General features: G+C 38.7%; 1 protein-coding gene across 5 annotated transcripts in view; it reads left to right on the plus strand.

Annotated features, from left to right (window-relative positions):
- The window catches only part of PLEKHG4B (pleckstrin homology and RhoGEF domain containing G4B), a 323,118-nt gene that overhangs the window by 167,772 nt on the left and 128,519 nt on the right, over window positions 1–26,827 (plus strand). For 4 of the 5 annotated variants that reach the window (XM_072605293.1, XM_072605290.1, XM_072605292.1 and 1 more), the window contains one exon: window positions 26,021–26,218. Coding sequence is in view for 3 of the 5 variants with exons in the window: in XM_072605290.1 (XP_072461391.1) it covers window positions 26,021–26,218 (198 nt within the window). In the remaining 2 variants the exon portion in view is untranslated. Of the gene's footprint in view, window positions 1–17,026; window positions 17,067–26,020; window positions 26,219–26,827 lie in introns of those variants that run through there. The other variant, XM_072605294.1, reaches the window with a different exon arrangement.

Genomic DNA, 26,827 nt, shown 5'->3' on the forward strand with positions numbered 1-26,827 from the left:
TGTAAGTAAGTCTTCCCATGCTTCTCGGAATTCTTCTTGTTCATGGTTTCTGGCACCATGATGATATTCCATTATATTCATATGCCACAATTTATTTAGGCATTCCCCAATACTGGGGCATTTACTTTTTGTTTCTAGTTCTTTTGCTACTACAAAAAAAAAGTGCAACCTTCTTTCTGAAATAGAAATGGAATCTTTCCAGGTCTACTTTCCATTTTCTGTAAGGAGATTAAAGTTATGCAGACTCGGGCACTGAAAGTGAGCACTGTGCTGCAGTTGGTGCACCTTCCATAGCAAAGATCACTCCATCACTTTCCTTGCCACCAGATCAGATAGAGATTGCATTAGAATTTCTATGTGGATTTTTAGTCATACCAGGCAGTAGGAAGGCTGCTGGTATCTGACTGATGGTTGGGAATTGGAAAACAAATCTGGTTAGCACTAGAGGGGAGAGTCAGTTCTGGGGAAGCCCTTGAGAATGAGGAAGTTGAGGGAGGAAGTCCTAGTGTTTGGTCTTGAGTGAGTCTCCTTCCTTGGAATGGTCAAAAGTAGGGATGGGAAGCAAAGTCTTCATATGGGTTTGTGTTTATTGGGAGTGGGCCTAGTTTTACAACTGAGAAAACAGCATGGTGTAATGGAAAAAATGTTGGACTTGGAATCAAGCGAATCCTGCATTTCCATTTTGCTTCTAGCGTTTGCTTGCTTTGTGTCTACAAGAAAGTCACTTAACCTCCCTCATTTCTATAATGGGAATAATAATACCATAGAAACTGCTGTAGGGTTTTGTGAGGTTCAAATGAGATAATGTGTATGTGTATAATTTGTAGCAAACCTTCAAATGCTACGTAAATGCCAGTTTTTCATAGTGTCATTATAGCACATACCGCTACAGAGAACACGTGGGTATCAAGCTCAGTTGGATCTTGTCTAGTCCTACCTGTCCAAATGATACTAGCTGAACTTGCTCCTGGTTTCCCTCACTATGGCAGAGTGTCAATAGTGTCTAGGGTCTCGTGATGCCAGGAATAATTATCTTTGTTGTAGGTAGTTTGGGGGGTTTTTTGTGTTTGAAAGTTTGCTTTTAAATGAATGAATGGAAAAGCATTTATTTTAGTACTTACTTTTTGCCAGGTACAGTGCAAAGCACTGGAAGTATAAAGAGAAAAGTAAGACAGCCCTGCCCTGAAGGAATTTACATTTTAATAGGGACAGAAGAGTAGTGTTCAGAGAAAGTTTTGTTTTGAAGAGTCATAGGCATGTTGAGTGTAACCATTGAGCAGTCAGGTGATAGGAACTTTTTTTTTTTTAAGAAATAGTGGCAGTGTTGATTTGATAAATGTGCTCAGAGTAGGAGGAGGAAAATGTGTATGGGGGAGAGGCAGGAGTTTAGTGTGTGGTAGCATGGCAGATAGCAATCCTGCCCTGGGTGGATAGCTGCATGGGAAGTGAAGCATGGTCTGGACTCCGATCAGCTAAAGATAGTAGTTTCCATTCTGGTACTGATCAGGATATCTCAACTCTAGGTCAGGAGTTCCAAAGCTTTGGAGACTATGCACAAGAAGGGCTCAAGATTTCTGGAGATGCAGTTAGATTGCTTAATATATATTTTTGTAAGCAAATTTCATATATATATATATATATATACACACACATATATATGTACATATACACATACATATATACATATATTTCATCTTCAATGGTGTACCCATTTCAAGTAAACAGACTAAGTAAAAGGATTTTTCCCCTCTCCCAGATAATATTTAGATTAATAATCTGTTGTCAACGACTTTTGTGATACACATTCAACCTCTGAAGTGTTCTTTACTATCTCAGCAGCCTCATTTCTGACTTGAAAAGAATCTTGAGATTTGTAGTTGTTGACTATTCTAAAGAAGCTATTTGGCCACGTTTTTGTCTTTTTCCCTGGAAACCACCAGTCTGGTACATATATACATTCTTTCAGAAAGTGGAACGAATTTTAATTTTGCAGAGGGATGAAGAAAGAGAATTCAGCAAGGGAAATCATGACGAAGAGAAAGAAGGCATCAGAAACGATAGATATATTTCTGCTTTCACTAAATAAGAGATCCCTTATTATGATAAATGTTATTCTTGATGCCTGGCTCTGGGCATTTTCACGGGCTGTCTCTCATGCCTGGACCTTGTATCTGCCTCCTGGCTTCCCTGGATTCTTTCAAATGTCAGCTAAAGTTCCACCTTCTGCATGAAACCTTCTCCAGTCTTTCTTAATCTTAGTTCCTTCTTCCTGAAATTATCAATTTGTCCTGTATATATTTTGCATATACATAGAGTTTTTTTTTTATTATTTCCCCTATTAGACTGTGAGCTCCTTGAGAACAGGGACTGAGTTTTGGATTGTTTGTTTGTTTGGGGGGTTTTTCTTTCTTTTGTGTCTCTAGCTCTTGGTGTAGTACCTGGCCCATAACAAGCACAGAATAAATGCTTCATGACTTGATATGTTTTTGCAAGTTTAATGGGAACTTTTCTGATAAGTTCAATAAGGGAATACACATTGCCTCATTTTCTTCATATATTTATTAAAAATGAGAATTAATTGTATTAAAATATCGCATAATCATTCATCTGGTACCATCTTTTCTTCAAATCTGGCATCTTTGTAAATTTAACAAAAGGAAGGAAGATCTAGGACAATTTCACCTTGGTAAAGTGTTTTTGTTAGAAAGGATTTCTAAAATCTTGGATTTTGCCATTAAATCCTTACAAAACCTGAAGAGAGCTTGAGATGCTTTGTTCTACACATTAATGAATAGAAATTCCATGTTACCCTTGCTCATTTCAGTTGGAAATTTAGTAGTGAATGGAAGACCCATCTTCATGAGTTCAAATCTGGCCACAGACACTTACTAGCTCTTCACCTCAGTTTTCTCATCCGTAAAATGACCTGGAGAAGGAAATGGCAAACCAATCCAGCATCTTTGCCAAGAAAACCCCAAAGGAGGTCACAAAGAGTTGAACATGACCAAAAACAACTGAACAACAACAACAAAAACAAGGTTTTGTTGAGGAATGTGTTGAGTATCTACTGGATATGAGGCACAGAATGGGTAAAAGGAAGATAAAATCATGAGTTAAAATGAGATAAAATCACTGCTCCTGCCTTCCAAGACTTTCTAGTCTAATAAAGGAACATATGTTGTTTGATAGAGCTTGAAAGGGTCTTAGGAATCATTTTCTCTGACCCTTCCATTTTACAGAGGGGAAAACATTCTTTGGGTTAAAATTTGTTGTTTATATCATGTTTTTAGAAAAGACTTTTGCCCAGAAAAGTTGAGGTCACATTATATAAGGTCTTCACAAGGTCCTTGTAAACTTTTAAAGTGTAATGATTTGTAGGTGTGTTGGAGGTTGTAGACTGTAGGTGTGACAGCCACAAACTTTCAATAGCACCTTAGTGTCAGTTTAGGTTAGCTCCATTAAACAATTTTGTAACGTTGATTTTCTTTTCAGATCTTGTGACAAATAACAACAGCTTCTACTTACAGATTATTTTTATCAGCCCTATAACAATGTTAAACTTCACCAGGCTTTTGTGAATACCTTATATTGCATTCACAATGTAGTGAGGTAACCAAGGCACATACTCCATGTTACATATGGAGAGACAGCATTCTAAAAGGGTACAGGATGGTTCTAAGACTGAGCAGAAGTGAAGCTCTGGGGAAAGAGAGAGAAAGGGGTGAAGCAGACAAGCAGAGAAACAGAGCTAGAGCTGGGAGTTTGGGGGTCCTAAGAAGAGATTGTGTAAAATGCAGCCTGTTCATTGCCATGTGGATGTTTGCATTTGGGAGGGCAGAGGACAAAAAGCGCGGTTGCTATTGGCATCATCAGTACAGTTGCAAGATGATTTTGCTTCTACCACGGAGCAAAGCAAACAGTGGGCAGTGTACTGGAATGTGTGGATTTTTTCAAGCATGCCTATTTGAAATGTTTGGCAGGCACCAAACACCTCCTGTGGGTTGTAGGAGTCAGACATAATGGGCTTCATTATCAATGGTCAGCCAGCCCCAGTGCCAAATTATGCTCTTGTCTTGCTTGTCACTCAATAAGAGTTGTCAATCCAGGGAAATCACAACCACTGTAAAGCTCATCAGTTAAGCTTTCATCATAGCCATTGGGGTTAGGTCAGATTCAGTGTCTCATTGGCAATACTTCAGAAGATCCATGATTTCATTAGTGTGGGTACTCCCTCTGCTGGCATAGATTATAGCCTTTCCATGCCACAATATGGAGGCTTTGGGCTCTATCAGTTGCTATGGCCAAAAACGTACCCCTCCCACGCCCACCCACTGAACAAACATCTCCTAGGGGCTCCTTCTGGTTATGGATTTCCCTAAACTTAACAACTACAAGACAATGGGTTCTGAACCTAGGATTTCATGAACTTATTATTTTTAAATTGTATTTATTTATTTATTGTTAATTACAACATTCAGTTCCACAAGCTTTTGAGTTTTAAATTTTCTCCCCCTCCCCCCTCCTCAAGATGGCATGCAATCTCTTATAGGGTCAATATATACATTTATTTTAAACATATTTTCACATTAGTCATGTTATAAAGAATAATTATAACCAATGGAATGAACCTTGAGAAAGAAGAAACAAAACAAAAAAAAAAAGAGGAAGAGAGCAAATAGTATCTTCGATCTGCATTCAGACTTCTTTCTCTGGATATGGATAGCATTTTCCATCATGAGCCTTTTGGACTTGTCTTACAACCTTGCATTGCTGAGAAGAGCCAACTCTACCAAAGTTAGTCACCACACAATATGGCTGTAACTGCGTACAGTGATCGCCTGTTCTGCTACTCTCACTAAGCATCAACCCATGAACTTATTTTTAAAGAAAATATTTTGATAACTGTATTTCAGAAAAATTGTTTTCCTTTGTAATGCTATATGTTTTAGTTTATGCATTTAAACACATCGTTCTGAGAAGAACACCACAGAACTGGCCATACTTGAGGACCTAGAAGACCATATGTGGTCTCAGGCCTTCAGTTTACCCACCACTTGAAAGTCACACAACTAGTATGTTGCAAAGCAAGGTATGAACCTGCATCTTCTGACTCCAAGTTCCATGCATTTTCAAAAATTACTAACCTGATGGGTTCTTAGTTTGCATTGCCTGCGAGATTAAAGAGATTTTTTTATTTGTCTAATTTATTCACAATGCAATTTAAAAGCCCAAAGCATTCAAAAAAACTTTTAAATTTTTAAAATTTGTATTGATATCTTTTGTTCTTATATCACTTTAATTTCTGAAGAGATCCCTTTCCTTCACCTCCCTTTTTCTTTCCTCACTCCCCCCAAGTCATCCCTAGTAGCTGGTCACCCTTTAGTGCCTTTTAAATTCAGTGTCTTTTAAATTTTATGGATGGTTTTTCGTTTTTGGCACACCAGTCATTCTTTAATATGTCTCACCCCTCTAGAATCTTCCTTTGTAACTAAGAAAGAGTTGAGCAAAACTAACCCACACAATAGCTGTATATGACAGAGTATGAAGCATTATTCACCCATAGTGTCAGCTATGGGGTTTAGCAGATGGAGAGGTGGCCTGGAGTGAGTTCAAATCTGGCCTCAGACACTTACTAGCTATACGACCTTGGGCAAATCACTTTAACCTCTGCGTGCCTCAGTTTCCTTAACTGCAGACTGGATATTAATAGCACCTACATCACAGGCTGGTTGTGAGGATCAAATGAGATAATGATGAAATGAGATAGTATTTGTAAAGCACGTAACTCAGTGCCTGGAATATAGTAGGTGCTCAATGAGTGTTTGTTCCTTTTCTTCTTGTCCAAAGGAGGAAAATGTGTTTCATAGCTGTCCTCTGGGATCCGGATGGTCTTCAAATTTTATGTGAGTCAAGTTGCCTTTCAGAGGTGTTGTTGCTGACATCATTGCAAAACCATTTTGCATATTGTTCTGGCTGTACATTCTCTTCCCAGCATCGCTTCATACAAGTCTTCCCATGTTTTTCTGAAATCTTTATTTTGAAATTTTTTTTAAAGACATGGTAATATTCAATTCTATTTTTATCCCAAGATTAATTTTTTTCCTTGTTTTTTGCTACCCAGTGGCCTTCTGAGGGCATAAATTTCCTAAGAGAATTAGAGACAGTGAAACCTAGACCTTCTTGCCCATTGGAAAAATAAGCATCTACTGGATGAGGGAAATTGTGCTGGGATCTATACAAAGTCTAGAAAAGACACAGTTCCTTCCCTCATTGGGGTAAGAGGAGGCTTCTTTGGCGGGGAGGGGAAGGGTAAGGAAGAGAAAGGAAACCTGAGATTTCATTGGCATAGGGAACTCCCAATGAGGAAATTCCCACTCCTAATATAGCTCAGCACCTGCAGCTTTAAAGAGTTACCAGCAACACTGGGGCATTAATGTGTGTGTGTTTGTCTTTCCTTGTTAAAGAACACCATGCCATCAGAGAAATGATGACATGACTTGCATTTGACTTTGTTTTTGAGTGAGGGAGGGCTGTGCAGGTCACACCCTCACTTCTCCTCCAGAGCCGTCTGAATCCAGTGACCTGATATTCCTCAGGATGACTGGAGATGATCCAGGATGAGGCAATTTGGGGTTAAGTGACTTGCCTGAGGTCACACAGCTAGTGAGTGTCAAGTGTCTGAGGTGAGATTTGAACTCAGGTCCTCCTGACTCCTGCTCTATCCACTGCACCAACTGGGGCATTAAGCAGGTGCCCAGACTGATGTAGCCAGTGTATGTCTGACTATAGGTGATCTGGAATCTAAGGCTAGCTCTCCACCCACTCCCCCATGTTTCCTCTCTAGGAGAAGGATAGATACTGTTGCATGATAAATGCACTAAAGAAAGATCTTTCCATCATTCCAGGCTGGGACATTAAGAACAGTGGCATTTGAGTTGAGTTTTTAAGGGTGGGTAGTAGTTCAATAACCAAAGCAGGGAAGAAAGGCATCCTAAGGCTCGAGATTAAAGTCTTGTTTTTGTTTGGAAGTGATTTTTTTCTTTTTTTCCCCCCTGTCAGGGTCCTCTGGACATTACAAAATAGTTAAAGATGCAGCATGTTGAAAACTCATCATGGTGGGATTTCTGAAGTCATCCTTCTTTCTGTCCTACCCTTTCTACCTTTCTACCCCTACCTGAGGGGTCTGTATGGCTCTCAGAGAAGAGGAGGTGCTGCAGTGGGTGACCACTGCCTCCTACAAACTGACATACTTAATTTGACTCCCAGCTGGTGGGAAAATGGTTTGGTATTCCTAAAGTCCTCCCTGACTCTACCAAAAGGCCCCTAAAACTTCTTTCAGTGACTGGGTCAATTTCAACTGATCTCCAGTTCCCCAATCAGAGGCTGGAGCAACTAAGCTCCCAGTAGGGTGATCACCACTGTATAGTATGTGCAGGTAGAATGTCTGGCTATATTGACAGGGCCTGTGAAAAATGGCCCCAAAGATAAGCTCCGGTTCTCCATATTGTATATGCTCTGATTTGTACTTTGTATTCCTCCCCTATACCCCCTCCTACCTCTAAATATCCTTCAAGTGCTCTCTTTTCCTTTATGTTATGCCAGTATAGGATTTAGGGTCAGAAAATGAATGAATGAGTGCATGGATGGATGGGTGGGTGGATGGATGGATGAATTGAAACTATCATTCATTGGAAAGTTATCAGCACTTTAATAGGCTGGCAAAGCACTTTGGGCCATCTTGAATCCTGAGATATGACCATAGTGAGGGGAGCATCAGTGAAGTGGATCTAGACATAGGAGAAAAAAACCTCTGACCCTACCTGGCGATTTTTGTTGACAATGAGAAGATAATGACAAATTCCAAATTCTGGCTTAGGCCAGACACCCAAGGGTGGATTTCCTAAGGACCAATTAGATCCTTGAGCAGCTTCTATCTAGATGCCATCACCTTTGTTTCTACTATGACATTTGCAAGGAAAGGGTGGAGTTATCCCAGGGGCTTAATGAATTCACACTTTTTTCCTGGGATATTAATCACAACAGGTTTGGTTTCAACTAAAAGAGGCTAATATGTTTAAACAGCTGTAGGACAATCTGGAGGAGTGAACCTTAAACCTGGATATATAAACAATCTTTTAAAAACATTGTGTGTGTACACGCGTGTGTGTGTGTGTGTGTGTGCGTGGAGATGGGAGTAATTTGCTCTTTAGCTCATTTGAGCTTGGCGTCTGGTTACAGTTCAAATGTCATACCCCTGTTCTAGCCCCAGGTAGAATTAAAAGAAGAATATTAATTTTGGAAATGTTGAGTCTGATGAATAAGTCAAGCGCTAGATCTGTACGTTTGGAAGAGGTACCTCCATTGAGATCTTCGATTCATTCAAGTAAGATGGTATTGAATGAAGAGTAAATCATTGACCATATAGGTTATTTTGATGAGATTTTCTACTTTAAAGGATCTTGCTCAGTAATTCAAAGGCAAACCAATTAATTTTGAGTGTCAATAGCACAATTCATCCTATCATGTTTTTTTTTCTGTTATCAGGTTTTCTAGGCAGGTCACTAGTCCACATAAAGATAAAGAATGAAACCTTGAAAAGACAGAGTATGTGCACATACTCTGAGGTAACTACCTGAAAAACCTAATTTGCTTACACTGTGGGGGCCAGGAGTCCAAAACACACAAAAGGCTTGCCCATGCTAAAAACAAGGAACTAAGTATAGACAAGTAGACAAATAGAGCCCAACCAGGCAGACAGGTTTCTGAACTACTTTAAAAAAAGGAATAAAAGTAGATTCTGAGTTCTTTGCAAACAGGATGGCAAAGATAGATATCAGTAAATGAAAGAATGCCAATACTGTCTGCCATTCAGGGTCCATCAGCATCCCCCAGGAACAAATACTACTGTTTATAGCACCTGAGAGGATATAGCCTAGTTAATAGCCCTATGATAAACCTCCTGGAGAGAATGGGATGTCACACCCAACCTTTTTGATTGCCCAGCTAAGATGCTTTTAATTGAAAAGGGAACAGCCTTGGGAAAGGAATGAGAAAGGCTCTTCATATCCATTGGCTTGGAGTGTCTGGAATCTGAGGTCTCTGACTAATAACCACCAGACCTCAGAAAACCCTGGAAAACTGCACCAGTGGTCATATCTGCTGCCATCGTTACATTCTTGGTTCTGTGGTAACAGAGGCCAAAGCAGGCATCAGGTGTCTGTTGCTCTGTGACTTCTGTCACTGATTAGCAGTCTTAACTTGTCACCTTCCAGTTCTTCCAGGTTAAAATGTGTGGCTAAACCTGAAGAGGTCTCTTCTACTATTAGATCTCTCCCCTACTGTGTTCTGTCTAAGTTCCAAAAAGGAAAAATGACAACTCTAGACCATTTTTAAAATGCTTAATGTTGTTGGACTTTTCATATCACTGTCACCTCCCAATAAACCACCCCCCTTACACTATAACCTTCCTCCTTATAACAAAATATAGTTTAGCAGAACAAATCAATGTTAGCCATATTTGACAATGTCTGCTTCATTGTGCATCTGTAGCCTACCACCTCTCTATCAAGAGGGAGGAGCTATATTTCATCTTCAACCCTCCAAGGGCAAGTAGTTGTTTTAGTATTTTTTTAGTCACGTCCAACTCTTTGGGACCCCATTTGGGGTTTTCTCGGCAGACATACTAGAGTGGTTTGTCATTTCCTTCTCATTTTCCAACTCATTTTACAGATGAGGAAACTGAAACAGACAAGGTTAAGTGACTTGCCCAGGGTCACACAGCTACTATGTGTCTGAGGCAAAACAAAGGAATGAATGAAATTATCATAGCTGGTAATGTATGTGTTGTTCCGTGTCTTTATCCCATTACTTCTACATCTTGCTTCATCCTCCATCTCCTGGCATCATGATTGGGTGATGTGCTTATCAAAGTCCCAAAGTCTTTCAATATTGCTTTCCTTTACATTACCAATTGGTCACCTTTGCCAGGTATGTACCTTGACTATCATTCTTTGAAGTTTATCATAAATGACAAAGATATTCTGTTCCTTGGCATCATACCTCAGTTTAGCTCTCAGAGTAGAAGGATCAAGAACTCCCTTTGAAGAATCCAACTATTTCCTGGTCCCTGACATCTTAGTTTATACTAATCAATCAATAAGCATTTATTAATTACCTATAATGTGCCAAGAACTGTGCAAGGCCCTGGGGATACAAAGACAGAAATGAAATAGTCTTGTCTTTAAAAAGCTAATGTTCTGTCTGGTGAGACAGCAAGCATATACAAAATACTGTGCACACAAAATAATTAGGAGGAATCTGATAGAGCAGGGACTAGGGAGTAGGAGCTTAACAGCTTTCTGGGTAGAGTTCCAAATTGCTTTCCAGAATGGTTGGGCCAGTTTACAGCTCCACCAGCAGTACATTAGTGTACCTGTTTTCCAACAGCCTCTCCAGCATTTGTCATTTTCCTTTTTTGTCAGTTTAGCCAATTTGTTGGGTATAAGCTGATAGGGACATAGAATTAAGAGCTGAAAGTGATCAATGTTCAATGTATCCAACTCCCTGTTTTTTTCTTTTTCTGTTTTCTTCCTTTCTTCCTTCCTTCATTTCTTCCCTTCCTCCTTCCCTCCTCTCTCTCTCTCTCTCTCTCTCTCTCTCTCTCTCTCTCTCTCTCTCTCTCTCTCTCTCTCTCTCTCTCTCAGATTGGGTCTTCCTGTATGCCTAAATTGGAAGTGCAGTGGGCTTAATCCCACTACCGATTGACGCATGAGCTTTAGCCAACTCAGTTTCTGCCCTGATCTGATTTGCCTTTCATTAAGCAACCTGGTAGACTCCCCTTCCATCCACCCCAAGTATCTCACCATATTATGCCAAACTTAGAATGGTCATCTGATTGGCTTAGCCCACTGCAACCAAGAACCCCAAACTAAGAGCTCTGAAAGCCTCAACCTCCCTGGTAGCAGGGATTATAAATGTAATTTAATTTCACTGATACAGAAACTAAGGCCCAGAGAGATGAAATGACTTGTCCAGTTTCACACAGATAAATTAGTAGAAGGACCAGGAATGGAACTCAGGCCTTAGGATTCTAAACCCAATGACTTTTTTCTCCTACTAGGTTATATATACTGTTTAACAATTTATTCAGCTACAAAATGAGGAATTGGGACTAGATCATTTTAAAGATGCCTTCATACTCTAAAATTTTGTGAATTTATGACTCTCTGATTCCCTCTCCTTGCTATGTTGCCTTTTTAGAATAGGGATAGTTCTTAAGGCTCATCAAGAGTTCTACCTGGAGTTCCATACTATAGCAGTACACTTATCAAAAAGATGTTCCAGGGTATAAAGTTAATTTGGATATCTAAAACTAAAAGGGAAAATCCTTCCCATTTCCTTTCCACAAGGCTCAGGCTACATTATTAAGATTTCTTCAACCATGATGAAGTGTGATTGATAATGAGGTTGAAAGAAGGATCAAGGATGACTCTGAGTTTGTGAACCCAGGTGATAGAGAAAATGGTAGCATCTGTAGGAAAAGGAAGGCAGGAAAAAGGGTAAGATTATGGGGAAAGATAATGAATTTTCTTTTAGAAATATTGAGTTAATTGATCAAAGGAAACAGATGTTTAGCATGGAGAGAACATCATGTAAGATGATATGATAGTGGTGTTCAAGTAGTATCTGAAGAGCTGACACCTGATCAAAGGAATAGACTCATTATACTTAATGCCAGAATTGGAGAGCAGAAGTTGTGAAGAGGCAAATTTAGGCATGAAAAGAGAGAAAAACATAAGATTCTTTAGATTTAGAACCATCTCAAAGGGGCAGGCTCAAGAAATAGTGAGCTCCTCTTATGGCGAGTCTTGAAGCCAAGGTTGGACAATGATTTGTTAGGGATGTTGACAAAAGGATTCTTGGTTCTTGTTCAGGGGTGGGTTGGACCAGATGGTTCCCTGGGATCTCTTTGGGCTCTAAAATTTTGTGATTTTATGAAGACATTGGAATTTTCCAGTCTAATTTTTCACTGGTGTCAGTGCTGTCCATCTGCAAAAGCTGTTATCTTTGGTATTTAGGAAGTCCTTTGCTAGTCTTAGAGAAGCTAGAGGAATACCAGTCAAGTCAACAATACCAACACACAGTAAACGTTATTTCTCCCTACCCTCTCACCTCAATAGAACCAGCCTGAGTAACACCATGGAAGGGAGAGCAAGTGTTTTCTACTCACCTCCTTGTATGTAGTGCCATCTGTTTTTTCTTCACTAACCCTGCAAAACCCCTCAAGTCCAGGAAGAGAGCTAATGTGTCAGCTGTTTTGGAGAGGGCAAAATTGGGGAAGAACATGTGAAACTCAAACAGAAAATTAAGTGAACTACACGTCAGGCATGGAATTAAAAAAAAAACAAACAATTCCCATGTTCAAACTGCATTCCTCAGTGTAAGCCAAAAATTCATCTTGTTTTGGTAGAGTGGAGCAAGCATCAGATTTGGAGTCCAAAGATCTGGGTTCAGAATGCAGCTTTGCTTAAGCATATTCCTCTCTGAATTAAAGTTTCTTCACTGGTGAAATGAGATGATGGAGTTAAATAGCCTCTAAGGTGACCCTATAGATGCTTTAAAGAATTACTTTTTCAGACTTTTAGCCTTTGTTCTGTTTCCAATTTGAAAAGTAATTCAAATCAATAAATTTAATCCTGAAGGATTTATTTTATCTGTATGTCCAAAGTAATTGCTGCACTGAATTTACACTTTCAGCGGGTGGATTCATGGAGGATAAATGTGATAAGGAACAAGTCATTAAGCTAAATGTTCTTTAAACCGTTTATCAGCCTGTTTTTCTAGTTTATGTTCAGTAGATAACTACACTTGCAGGCAACATTAGCAATCTGGTAAACAGCAAAAAGTTCTGAATTCTCAGCCACATTTGTGCATGTGTGTGTGCGTGTGTGCGTGCATGCATACATACACCCACATACAACTGAAAGAAATATCCTGAGATATATGACTCAGTATTCGTTATGTCAAAAAGGCCATTGACATAGTTCTTTGCCATTCATCTTCTCTGATGGGTGCTTTGAGTGGTATGCTAGGAATTGGTAAATAGTGGAATTAAATCATAAATATCGCTGACATAAATTAGAACACTTAGAAGGGCTTATCACAAGAAATATTTAATCTGTTGCTTAAATTTATATCTTCACTGACTCTTTCTTAACCCCAAAAATGGGAATGGAAGTAATTAATTTTTAAAAGTTTCTTTGTCCAAAAATATATTTTAGTCCACAATTTTAACCGCTTCCTCAGCTCTTACCATTTTTGCACATGCTGCCTCCCTCCTGTGTTCACACAAACATACCTCCCTTCTTCCCTCGCTCCCTCCTTTCATCACTGTCTTCCTTAGCCTTTTAACTAAGAGAAGCAGTCTGCAGGATAGCAGAGTTGCTGCTGTTACCCCACCTATAGCTGTAGTCAGGCTCCCTACAACTTTTTATTTGAACACCAACTGTGTACTTAGAACCATCCTCCATGACATGGGGATGAATACAAAAGAAAGTCTCTGATGTTTCATCTATCTAACTTTATCAGGGAATGGACTGTTATTTATAAATGAATTTTCCAGACAACTTTTTTCTTCAAATGTTATATTTTCAATGCAGTAATGATAACTAGCATTTTTATAGTGCTTTAGGGTTTGCAAAGCGCTTTACAAATATTATCTCATTTGATCCTCACAACAACTTGAGAAGCAGGTGCTGTTATTATCCCCATTTTAGAGATAAAGAAACAGCGGCAGGTAGAAATTAAGTGACATTTCTAGGGTCTCACAGCTAGGAGGTGTCTGAGGTCAGAGTTGAATTCTGGTTTTCCTGATTCCTGTTTCAGTGTTCTATCCACTCTATCCTTGTCTTTTTAAATAGATTTTTTTGTTTGTTTATTTCATCCAGACCTGTGATCTTATCATGGTGGGGGATTTCTAGCATGAAAACTAGAAAACTGGAAAACTCTCTTATGTTGTATAGTTTTCAAAGAGTTGCAATGGATACTGAATGCCTACGTGATTTGCCCAGAATTACAGAATTATATCTGTTAAAAACAGGGTTTGAACTCATGTCTTCCTGTCTCCAATCTAGCTTTCCGTCCATTCACCATGCCCCTCTCAGTGAGTATTTTATTCCCCGTGGGAATGAATAATGAGTGAGAAGTAGCCAACTTTTTGTCCATCCTTGAGAAAAACATCCCTCTGTATCAGATTCCAGATGCAATACCCAGAAATTATGCTAGAAGTCTGAGATTTCTTCCCATTTATATTTTATACACCTTGTATATACATGGCTATCTGCATTAGAATGTGAACACTTTGAAGGTGTGGGTCTTACTTGTGCCTCTCTTTGATCTTCAATGCTTAGTACAGTATATATTATGTATTAAACTCTTCATAAATACTTGTTGCCTGACTGCCTCTTAGATTGTGTGATAAGGAAGACTATATATTAGCTTTCTTTTCTTCAGTCATTATCCGCAGTATCTTTCAAGTGTAGTAGGCAACATTGTATGTTGCAGAGTACTGTCTGTGGAGTCAAAAGACCTTAGTTTAAATCTCATTTCTTATGTCTGCTGCAAATCACATTATCTCACTGGGACTCATTAATGAGAGGACAGGTCTAGATGGTTTCTGAGGTCACTTCTAGATCTCTGATCCTATGATTTCTTCCTCTTCCAATTCGTTTTTCTTATCATCCAAGGGCGGTAAAACCAAAGTACCAAATTTGCTCAAACTATATGCAAAACAAGAGTAAAAATTCTAAGTGAGTGCCTGTCTTATAACAGTACATGGGCATTAGTGTATAAGGGTTTGATTAAGGCAGTAGGAAAAAGACAGAGTGTAATCAGATTGAAAGCAAAGGTGAAGAGTTAGGATTAGATTTGCTAGACAATAGAGAGCCATTACAAATTTTTAAATGAGAGCTATGTGACATATATTGTCTGAAAAAAGATTAATTGGTGAGTTGGATCAATGATTCTGATGGAATAGATGGATGGGGAGGTGAAGGGGAAAATGGAGTCAGGGAGTCTAGTTAGATAGTGCCAAGCCAGCTGTGAGGTCATGAGGGCTTAAATAATAAAGTAGGAACACAGAAAGATGGAAGGATATAAGGGATCACCACTTTCCTTTAGGCCTTTCTTTTCTCCTCCACCCCCACACCATAGGAAAAGCGTTCTCAGTTTGGAAAAATAGCAAATCAATGAAAGGTGTCAGAGATGGTACACCTGATCACAATAGGAAGAATGATATTAATGACCATTTAATAAACATTTTAAGGTTTGCAAAGCATTTTACATATATTCATTTTTATTTTATTCAATCCTCACAATAACCAGCCCTATGACTTAGGTGCTATTCTTATCTCATTTGAGAGGACAGGGAAAGTGAGACTCCCAGAACTGGCAGTGTTAGAGGCAGGATTCGGACCTACGTTCTTCCAGTGACATTCCATTGCTCTTTCACCTTCACCATGACATGATGGGAGGAAATGTCACGTTTCTCCATGCCCGCTGTCTTCATTGCTGTTAGCAATAACCACCCTATCCACACTCTTTTGTGGGAGTGTGAAGAAGCAGTAGAATCACTAGGCAGTTTTCTGTCCCTCTCCCTTCTCTCACACCCCAGAATGGCAACATAGCACCTCAAGTTCTGGAATAATCTACCAGGTCAGGATAGTAGGATTCATTCCATGGAAACATGCCCACACAGCTGGCTGAAGAGGCACTGGATGTGCTGGTGAAGGTCATACTAGCAACAACAGTTCTGATAGCCCTCTAGAAATCTGTCCCCCAACAAAACCTTAGTATTCTAGGCAAATTTTTCTGGTGTAATCTGCTATTGCCATGGTAGCATTGACTCAGAAGTTCCATTACCACAGCTGTATGTAAAAACAGCTTATTTTAATACTGGTCTGATCCATGACAAAAGTCAAGGGGGCAGATTCAAATGAAGGTTGTTGGGTATTCAACATGGCCACCTACAAATACAGGCTGTACTCCTGAAAGGGAATCTTTTTGAAAGGGAAAAATGGGCTACACTGAAACATAAATAGAAGAACTCTGTTTTCAAGAGGAATTCTAATTTAGATCTCATTAACTTTGTGGCCTTAGGTTATTCAATTAATTCTTCTGGATCTAATTGCTCCTCTATAAAATAAGGTGGTTGATTTGAACTTTATCTCTGAACCCTTCTGGCTTTGAAATTCTATGACAAATACTTGCCCAAGATGAGCAACCATTTTCTTATCCATCCATCTGTCCATCTATGTATCTGTCTATCTGCCTGTCTACATATATATTTTGCTTAAAATAAGGTAGACTTGCACTCTGGCCTGCTAAATCTTCAAATATATTGACAGAAACAGGCATTAAAGAGGAGGTTCCTGAGAACAGTACTCTGCCTCTCCTTCTTACCCAGAAGCTAGAGACACTTCAAAGGTCAACTGCAGAACTGGTCCCAGACAAGGAATTAATGGTGCCCTTATCTGTGGACCAAGGATCATGGCGTTAGAGATGCAAGGGACAGTAGAGGTCATCTGGTCTAAGCCCCTGATTTGAAGAGAATACTATAGCTAGATGGCATGGACAAACAGTAATAGTCCTGGGTTAATAGTCCAGAAGTATAGCTGACTTGATCCACTCCTGTGCCATTGGCACAAGAAGAAGAGAAAACCAGGGCTTCCCAGAAGGATCACAGGATTTAAAGCTGGAAGAGATCTTAGAAAACATCTAATCCAGGGAAATTAGCATGATTTCCTTGTGCTGGTCTTTGACCATTTTATTTCAAAAGAACTGGTTTGGGGTTTGGTTGGGGTTGGGTTTTGTTTTTTTTTTTTGGTATTTTGGTACTTTATTTTATTCATTTAAAATATTATTTTGAGAAGGGGTCCATAAGCTTCTTTAGACTGCTAAATGGGGTCCATGATGCAAAAAATGTTAAGAATCTCTGATTCAAGTTCTACCCCCTCATTTTACAGATAAGGAAACTAAGGCCCCCAGAAATGTGATGGACCTAAACTTAGGTAAGTGGAGAAGTGGATAGAGTACCTGACCTGGAATCAGGAAGACTCCTCTTCCTGAGTTCAAATCCAGCCTCTGACATTTATTAGCTGTGTGACTCTGGAAAAGTCACTTAACCCTATATGCCTCAATTGGGGCAACTAGGTGGCATAGTGGGTAGAGTGCTTGAGCCTCCAGTAAGGAAGACTCCTCTTCCTGAGTTCAAATCTGACCTCTGACACTTATTAGCTGTGTGACTCTGGAAAAGTCACTTAACCTTATTTGTCTCAGTTTCCTCATCTGTAAAATCATCTGGAGAAGGAAATAGCAAACCACTTCAATTTCTTTGCCAAAGATAGCCCAAATAGGATCATGAAAAATCAGATACAACTGAAATGAAACAACTGAACAATGACAAAGTAGGAGTAGATAGGACTCAAATCTGGGTCCTCCAACTATAAATTGAATGCTTTTCCTACACCATACTGCTTTCCTTATACCATGTTGCTCTGATGTTCCCTTCTGAACTCCCAAGAGCCTTGTTTGTCTCTTCTTTTGCTTTCCTCAGTCTCCCAACCTTCTCTCTCTGGTTGGTCTGATTCCCCAGTCTTCCTTCAAAGCAGACTGGTTCAGGCTGGGCACCAGATGTTCTGAGAAGGAAATCAAATCACAATTCTGTTTTCTACTTTGTCTATGACTGACTAAATTGAGATTGAGCTTGTTTAAAAGCAATTATCCTTGTCAGAGGAACAGAGTATTAATTTTCTCTAGGAGACAGCTTCAACAAACATTCCCAGAAACTTCAAGGCAAAGAGAGGCATAAACAAGTCACAGCTGCTGGTGGAAGTCAATAAGATCCAGTCCGCCTAACCCATTGGAGGGTTCCTCTTCCCTTCACAAAACGTACATGCCCAGGAAAACTGAGCCATAGTAGACAACGTGGTGAAAAGTTAGAATTTCCTATGCAGCAGAATATATTTTTTCAGGTGACTTGGAAAACTCAGAATGTCATCCATTCAGAAACCTGCTATTTGCTGAGCACCCTGCTAGGCACTGGGAGAGATGCAAAGTTTAGAAAACTTCAGTTCTTATCATCATCATCACCATTGACTGACACCTATTGTGCTTTAATGTTTGCACAAGGATTTACACACATACCACCCTCTGCAGAGCAGCTGAGCTGATTTCCCTAAAGCTCAGATCTGACAGTGTTACCTTCCTACTGGTTTATTGAGGTGCAGAGCTGTGATTTTTCCACGGAACACATGGCTAATAAGCATTGTGAAACTTAATATAGTAAGAGGATTTATTGTTCAGTCATTTCAGTTGTGTCTGATTCTTTGTGCTCCTTTGGGTTTTGTTTTTTTCTTGGCAAAGATACTGGAGTGGTTTGCCATTTCCTTCTCCAGCTCATTTTACAGATGAGGAAACAGACACAAACAGGGTTAAGTGACTTGCCCAAAGTCATACAGCTAGTAAGTGTCTAAGGCCACATTCGAACTGAGGTCTTCCTGTCTCCAGACCCAGAACTCTGTCCACTGTACTATTTAGCTGCCCTGTAATAGGAGAATGAGCCACAATAAATAAACCCTACTCATTATTGCTGCTAGAACAAATACAAGCTCCTGTGTTTAAGCCCATCACAACTTGGATTCAACCTCCTTTTTCCAGACTTATTGTTTATTATTCCACTTTATACATGCTACTATCCAGCTAAACTGATGATGTTCCTTCCACACGATATTTCATCTCCTATCTCTGTGTCTTTGTACAGTCTGTCCCCTCTTGCCTGTCCTCCCCGTCTCTGCCTCTTCCCTAGCTTCCTTCAGAAGACCACTTAAGCACCACCTCCTATGTGATGCCTCCTGATTGCTGTAAAAACTCTATCTCCCCCACCTAAAAAAAAAGTTTCCTGATATTTATTTTGTATTTATGTATGCACATATATACATATGTAAGTGTGGATATGTTTATATGCGTATACATATGTACATCTCTATGTATGCATGTAGAGATATCTAGACAGGTAATCTCTCCCCAAAAGAATTGAAGTTCCTCAAGGGCATGGGCTGTTTTGTTTTTGTCTTTATGTCCTCACCACCTCACAAGTCCCTGGCACATAGGTGCTTAATAAATGCCTCCTAATATGTTATTTCATTTGACATATTTCCTATTTAAACACAAAGGACAACAACCATTTCAATTGATCTTCTCAATAACCCTCTAAGAGAGAAACTGGACATAAAGCTGGCTTGGAATCAGTGGACTTATTTTCAAATCCCACCTGTGACATTTCATGTGTGACCTAGGGCAAGAAAGGAAGTGAAGTGGGTCTCAGTTTCTTCCGCTGTAAAATAAGGGGATTATTAGATTAGATGGCCTTAGAGATTCCTTCCAGTTTTCTAGCTATGCTGCTATGACCCATGAGTTACTTGTTTCTCTATCTTATAGGAGAAGTGCTGAGGTTCAGGGAGTTAAGTGATTTTCCCATTGGACTATAACTAGTAAATGTTGTGAAACTCAGTGCCATAGAGGGATAACACATAATTATATGTGCACATAATTATACACATAATTATAGTGCATAGTATCACAGAAGGGCATTAGAAAAGTGCAAAATAGAGCGTTCTTCATGGGGTCTGAGAGGAAGGCCCTATATAATAATGATACCTCACATTTATATTGGTACTTTATGCTTTTAAAGCACTTTTGATGTCTATTATTTCACTTGATCCTTACAACGATCCTGTGGGGTTGGCAAGGTAATCATTACAATAGCTATTTGACAAAAGCAAAACCTGGGACACAGACTGAGTGATTTATCTAAGTTCTAGTCACTCTGGAAAGACCACTGGATGAGTCCTACCATCAGCTCATCACAATAGAATGATTCTCACAACTTCCTACCTATTGGGGCATGGAAAAACAGTTGGTTAAACCATGCAGGTATTTACTTTTTTCTGATGCTAGAAGGTAGATAGATATATATGTGTCCTTGCTTTTTGCCATCAATCCATCACCATCTGTGAAAAGACAACTGTGTAGCTTTGTTTATATTTTTAAAAAAATTCCTTCTGTTCAAAATGCATATAATAGATTCCCAAAGGAAAAAAAGCCAAAAGCCCTTTAACAACCCAGGTTGGAAGTGAGAACAAGACCTAAAAGGATGAAGCAAAACTATTCTCTTCTATTCTTTCAGAGAGTTCAAGATGTCAATGTATCCGTAGCTCTGAGAATAGCAACCACTTAAACAAATGTTCTTCTGGAGGGTTCTGAGGTGGCTTTTTTGTTTTGAGAGTCTGAGTCTCCCTATCTCTTCCAGGCTTGAAGTGCTGGGCCCATTCACGGGCTTGCTCCCTTGATCCACTTAGCATGGAAGCTTTGACCTGCTCCATTCCAAACTGCACCAGTTTGCTCTTCCTTAGGCAACCTGGTGACCCCAGATCTTGAGCATTCATCATACCAACGCTGCACTCGGTGTAGCTACCTGATTAGCTAAACCCACTAAATCTCTGAATTCTCAAGTTCAAAAGCTTGCCAACTAACAGCAGGGATGACAGGTGTATACCCCACCACAGTTGGATTTGTTTTATTTTTAAAGGCAGAGTTAAGCCAGACCCAAGAAAGTCATCTTCTAGAAGCCCAGACCACGAAGGTCTCTTATTCTAAAAATCATATAAGAATAAGTCTGCAACCCAACATTAAGTTAAGCGATGATTGATAAATACAACTACTCCCTTTGCACTAATGAGAGGCAGCTACAAGGCACAGTGAATAGAGCGTAAGACTTGGAGTCAGGAAGACCTGAGTTCAAAATCTGACCTCAGATACTTACTAGTTGTGTGACCTAGACAAGTCATTTAACCTTTGTTTGCCTCAGTTTCTTCACCTGTAAAATGAAGATAAAAGTGTTTATCTCATAGGGTGGTTGTAAAAATAAAATGATATATTTAGAGCACTTTGCAAACTTTAAAGCATTATAGATGTAAAATATTGTGAATGTTTACCTAAGATTGATTTTTAACCTTTTCTATGTCTTCTAGATACCAATTAACTAAATATAATAGCACAGATATATATATATATATGTATATATATATATATATATATATATTTTAGGCAAATTATATTTTCTTGTTCATAGGCGTTTATCCTTTTTGTTCCTGGATGTTTAGCCATTTGTCCAGTGTCACACAAATTGAGGGTATGATGCTTGGAGAAAAAAGACAACCTTTAAAAGATACTGCTTACAAAGTCGTCCCTTTTAAATACAGGTAAAATTCACAGTATTTGTATCTGAGCTAGATCACTGAAGGGGCAGCTAGGTGGCACAGTTGATGGACTGCCAAACCTGGAATCAGGAAGATTTGAGTTCAAATTTGTTCTCAAGCACTTATTAGCTGTGTGGCCCTGGGCAAGTCACTTAACCCTGCTTGCCTCAGTTTCCTCATCTGTAAAATAAGCTGGAGAAGGAAATGGTAAACCATTCCAATATCTTTGTCAGGAAAATCCCAAATGGGGTCATAAAGAGTCAGACATGACTGAAATGACTAAACAACAACAGCAATAAAGATCGTTGAGGTTCCCTACAAAGCAACCTGGCTCTAGTCGGACAGACGGAAAGGTTAGTCTAGAAAGGAGGTAGAATCATGGCCACTTTCTAATTCATTCATGGCATGCAAATTTGTGAAGTAATAGTTAGGAATTCAGTGAGATAGATCAGAATATGGTTGCATAGACAATTTCCCTATGCCCCTGCTTAGGAGCTTAAAAAATTTCTTCACCAAGATTTACATGAACTGATGCTGAGTAAAGTGAGCAGAATCAGGAGGACATTGTATACAGTAACAGCAACATTGTGCTATGTTCAGCCGTGATTGACTTAGCTCTTTCCAGCAATACAATGATCCAAGACAATTCCAAAAGACTCACAATGGAAAACTCTATCTGTACATAGAGAAAGAACTATGGAGTCTGAATGCAAATTGAGGCATACTATTTTCACTTTTTTTTGTTTTGTTTTTTGTGACTTTTCCCTTTGGTTCTGTTTCTTCTTTCACAACATGACTAATCTGGAAATATGTTTACATGATTACACATATATAACCTATAACACATTGCTTGCTATCTTGGGGAGGGGAGATGGGAAAGGGAAGAAAAAATTTGAAATTCAAAATTTTATTTAAAAAAAAGAATACTGAAAACTATCTTTACATGTAATTGGAAAAAAAGAAATACTATTTACCAAAAACAAAAAAAATTATTCACTTTATCAGGTTTACTATCTCTGCTTTTACCTGAAAAACCTTCTCCTATTTTCACTATCCTTACCATTATTTTGTCCTTGATTTCTCAAGTTAGCTTGATCCTCTCCATACACTTTTGCCTCCATTTTGTATATTTTCTAATGCCTAGAAAAGGTATGCCTTACTTCAGGACGCATAGAAGTGGGAACAACTAATCCACAGATAAGGATCCCTGGCTACCGCATTTTGACTTAGTTTTCAACTATAATATTATCTATGTTTGACTGTATTTTTATTTTGTTCAGTATTTCCCAATTATACTTTAATTGGGTTCAGCCTGCACTCAGGAGTGTTTTGGTGTTTGATGCCTCTTCTTGAAACAATAGATGTGCTCTTAAAAGCATGTGGTTGGACTAAATTTTAGTAGATTGAATCATGTGAATGCACTAGCACTCATTGTTGAAAAGAAAGAGGAAGTCTGATATTTTGCAAAGTCAAGAATACCTTGGAAAATGCATGATATATTTTCTTATTATGTATTTGTTTTAGTATTTGTCTAAAATTTAAAAAATTATTTAAAAAAAGAAAATGCATGATAACTCATTTACATTTTTTTCTGAGGCAAGATTTTCATATATTGGGACTTTCAGAAATCTGGCAGCACCTGAGTTGTAATAATGATGCTGAATTTGGATGATAAGATATTTGTGGAAAGGTAATTAATTAACAGAGCCTTCACCTTTGGCATTAAGGGAGACTCTTTGGGTGCAGTATAAAACTCTGACTCGATTTTATTCTGAGAAAAATCATGGGTGAGACTCTTTGACATATTGAAGTGCAGGTTGGTGGGGTGTGGCTGTGGTATGGGTCTTTTTTGTTCCAAGGTACACACAGACATATTCTTATGAATATTGGCAGGAGCATTGCCATATTGCAATGCTCAAGGTCTGTGCCATATGATGATATTATTGGCCAAACAATGTTATGATCATATGCATGGCTGGTTGTTCTAATAAAAAAGCACCTTGTTCGACATTCAACCCAGACTTGTCTAACATTGAGTCCCCGATGTTCCAAAATCATGCAAAAGCAAGGCTCTAGTAGAGAATGAAAGCCCTAATCTTAGAGAAGAGACGGTAAGGGTCTGTGCTCTCTTAAGAATTCTGTTTTTCTTAACCTTTTGGAAGACTGAATGCAGACTTAGTGGGGAATTACTCCTCGCTCATTTCTATGTCCTAATTGTTCTACGGGCATTGAGATTTGCTATTTTCATTTTCTCATACTACTGTGCACTTACCCAGAGACCTTGAGGCATTTCAGATAAAGTGTCTATATCAATTATAATATCATTCACCAAATAAAAACGACCCCTCTGACCTGCCATCATCTCTGTTAGGTCAATATTGCTTCATTGCCCTACTCCTCTAGATTTTTTTTTAGTCTTTCTTTCTTTCCTTTTCTTTGTTTCCAACTTTTAATTTTAACACTAAAGCTTAACACTAAAAGTCTGAAAAAATTGAAGGAATTATTCTAAGTGGGTAGTTCCCCAGAATTCCAGTTCTTTTGTGTTTATTAACTTTTTAAAGGAACAAACATTAATTTTATTTCCTCCTCTCCTCCCCATTGAAAAAAGAAAAACAAAACTCTTACATCAAATATGCATAGTCAAGCTAAATTAATTCTGAACAGATTGCTCAGTCTTTAAAAACCTGGTATTACTGTGGCTAATGAGAGAGATGGGAAGATTTGTTTCTCTAGGAACATTCTATAGTCCAGATGAGCAGCTAGAATGAGTCTGTTCATGAATTATGGAGAATAGAGGACCCTGATCTAGTATTTGAAATAGGCATTCATCCATTTTTGAGCTCTTCTGAGATCCTCTTCATTCCTCAGGAATTCTGCTATATCTCTCTTCTAAGGTCATCCTATCTCTTTACTGGTTTCGGTCAGAGTCCAAAGACTTCCTTACATCTGAGACTGTAAGTTGGGTCACTAATCTAGTGAATAGTGAATTTTTATTTTATACATGACCCTTCTTTACTTTCCCTAAAAAAATTTTCTTTAGGAAAATTCAGGTGGGGAGCACTTATTTTTAAATTCTGATTTCTCATTTTTAATCCTCTGTCTTTTTTTTAATAGTGCTTTCTAGTTTTACATTTCTTTTCCAACAAAAATATATCTTGTGGTATTTCCTCAGGAAATGTCCACTCTAAAAATAGCACTTTTAAAATCATATTATAATTTTGGGAGAGCAGCTTTCCCTCATTACAGGAAGAAAAGAAACCTAGTACAACAAATTGCAATGAAAAGAATTATGTGACCTTAGTGAACTATGCCTCCTATCTATTTCAACAATAATGTTATTTTTGAGAGGAGAAAAATCAGTCCCTATTGTAACTGAAATTTAACTACTATCCCTAAAATTGTTCCCTCTGCCCTACCTAAGAGCTGTTACTCTTCTTCAGCAGCATTAAGAAAACAAATCCTTAAATTCTAAAACTATCTCTCTCCAAAAGATTTTTGAGATCATCTAATCTAATCTAATTTTGGAGAAAAACAAACAGCGCAATATAGTAATTTGTGAGCAGAAATGTGGTGTAGTGGATTAGGACTCATCTTCCTGGGTTCAAATCCAGCCTTACTAGCTGTGTGACTCTGGGCAAGTCACTGTTTGCCTCAGTTTCCTCATTTGTAAAATGAGTTGGAGAAGGAAATGGAAAACCACTCCAGTATCTCTGCCAAGAAAACCCTCAAATGGGGTCATGAAGAGTTGGACAAGACTAAAAAATAAGTGAACACAACAAAATACAGTAATTTGCCAGAAGTCACACAGCTTGTTAGTGGCAGAACCAGGCCTAAATTCCAGCACTCTTAATTCTGATCCCAGAGCCTTTCCACTGTGCCACACTGCCTCCTTTATAAGCATTATATCCTTGTGGTTAGAACACTGACTTTGGAGTCAGGAAGATACAGGTTGAGTCCCACCTCTGACATGCTGACTGGGGGAAGTGTGGGAAAGTCACTTAACTTCTTAGTGACCCGGGAACCTCTCTAAGACAGTAAGTTGCAGAACTGGTACTGATATGCCCTGGTAAAGGGAGGTATTTTAGAGGGCTTTTTCTATACTGAAAAAAATCACATCTAATCCCCCCAAAAAAATATTAATAAAAGTGGCTTCACAAACACTGAATGAATGAATGAATGAAATCTGACTAAAACAAATATATTCCAGCTCATCCACAACAGAATAATTTGTGGAGACATAGACAGGAGCTAGATGGTTGTACAGGGAAGTATAATCAACATATGGATGCATAGACAACTTTTTTGCTCCCCTATTTGGGAGTCGAATAACTGTTTAATGAATGAATACAAACTAACACAATCTTTGTTAAAAATACATTGTTGCAGTGGTGGTGGTGCTTTTATAAAGGTTTCTGTGAACATGAAACTTCACTGTGGCGTTTAAAATTCTACATCTCAGAGAGAAAAAGACCTGCTATGGGTGACTGGCAACTTATTTTGAGTATAACAGAGTGAATCTCGGAAGGATAAAACCATTGAACATGGTTGAGTACTATAAGATTTGTCTACAGGTTAAAAACCTAACATTACTCAGGTAGCCTGGAAGGCAGGCTCCTCCAATAGCACCATTATTAAGGGGTTCTCTATGCCTCGTTAAAAGTTATATATTTGAATGACCCTGACATCTGTTCATTTTTTCCCAACAGGATTCTGAATCCCTTGACACCTACATTCAGAACACACTCTCTGCACTGTATCCTCCCTTTGAGGCAACAGCTGCCACTGTGCTATGGCAGCTCTTCACTATTGTTGAAAAGCTGTATGGAGGAGATGGTCTGCGTTGCCTGATTGATTTCCTTGTTCCTGCCAAGAGGATCTTACAGTGCATTCAGCAAGAAACCTGCGTAAGTCTACCTTCTTTGGCCAAAACACAGGCTTTCTATGTTGCTGACCGGGAGAGAAGAGATAAGACAGAGTGGGATCTGGAAGGTTCTTGAGCCAAGCAAATCGAGTTTTGGATAAGGAAATAGTTCAAATGCTAGGCATCTGATGATAGTGACAACAGACAGTTTCTAACCTTTTAAAACTGGGCCAGAAATAAGAGTTGAAACATAATGCTTACACATTTGCTGCTTCCTAAATGCTGCTAAGGAAAACCATAGAAGATGTGAAAAAAGAGAACGTGTCTCTAAAGAAACATCCCCAGGCAGACAGGAAGCTCTCAAAGCCATATCCTACAATTAAGTCAGAGTCATTTCTGCACCAGGGTACTAGCCGTGGGGTCATTTGTTTATTGCCAATAAAGACCTTTAAAACAAATTTATAGAGTGCAGCATTGATGGCATGCCTAGATCAGTTAAGGCCTACTTTTCTTGATTGTTCTTTTAAAAAAATCAGACTTTTTTCTTTTTATGGAATGTTTACGATACCACAAAAAAATTAATTTAAAATTTTTTTTAAAATTAATTAATCCTATCCTATCAATCCAGGATTTAAATCTTACCTGGCCTTAT

This window comes from Notamacropus eugenii, chromosome 4 (genome assembly GCF_028372415.1).
Source record: "Notamacropus eugenii isolate mMacEug1 chromosome 4, mMacEug1.pri_v2, whole genome shotgun sequence".
Classification (NCBI taxonomy): Eukaryota; Metazoa; Chordata; class Mammalia; order Diprotodontia; family Macropodidae; genus Notamacropus; species Notamacropus eugenii.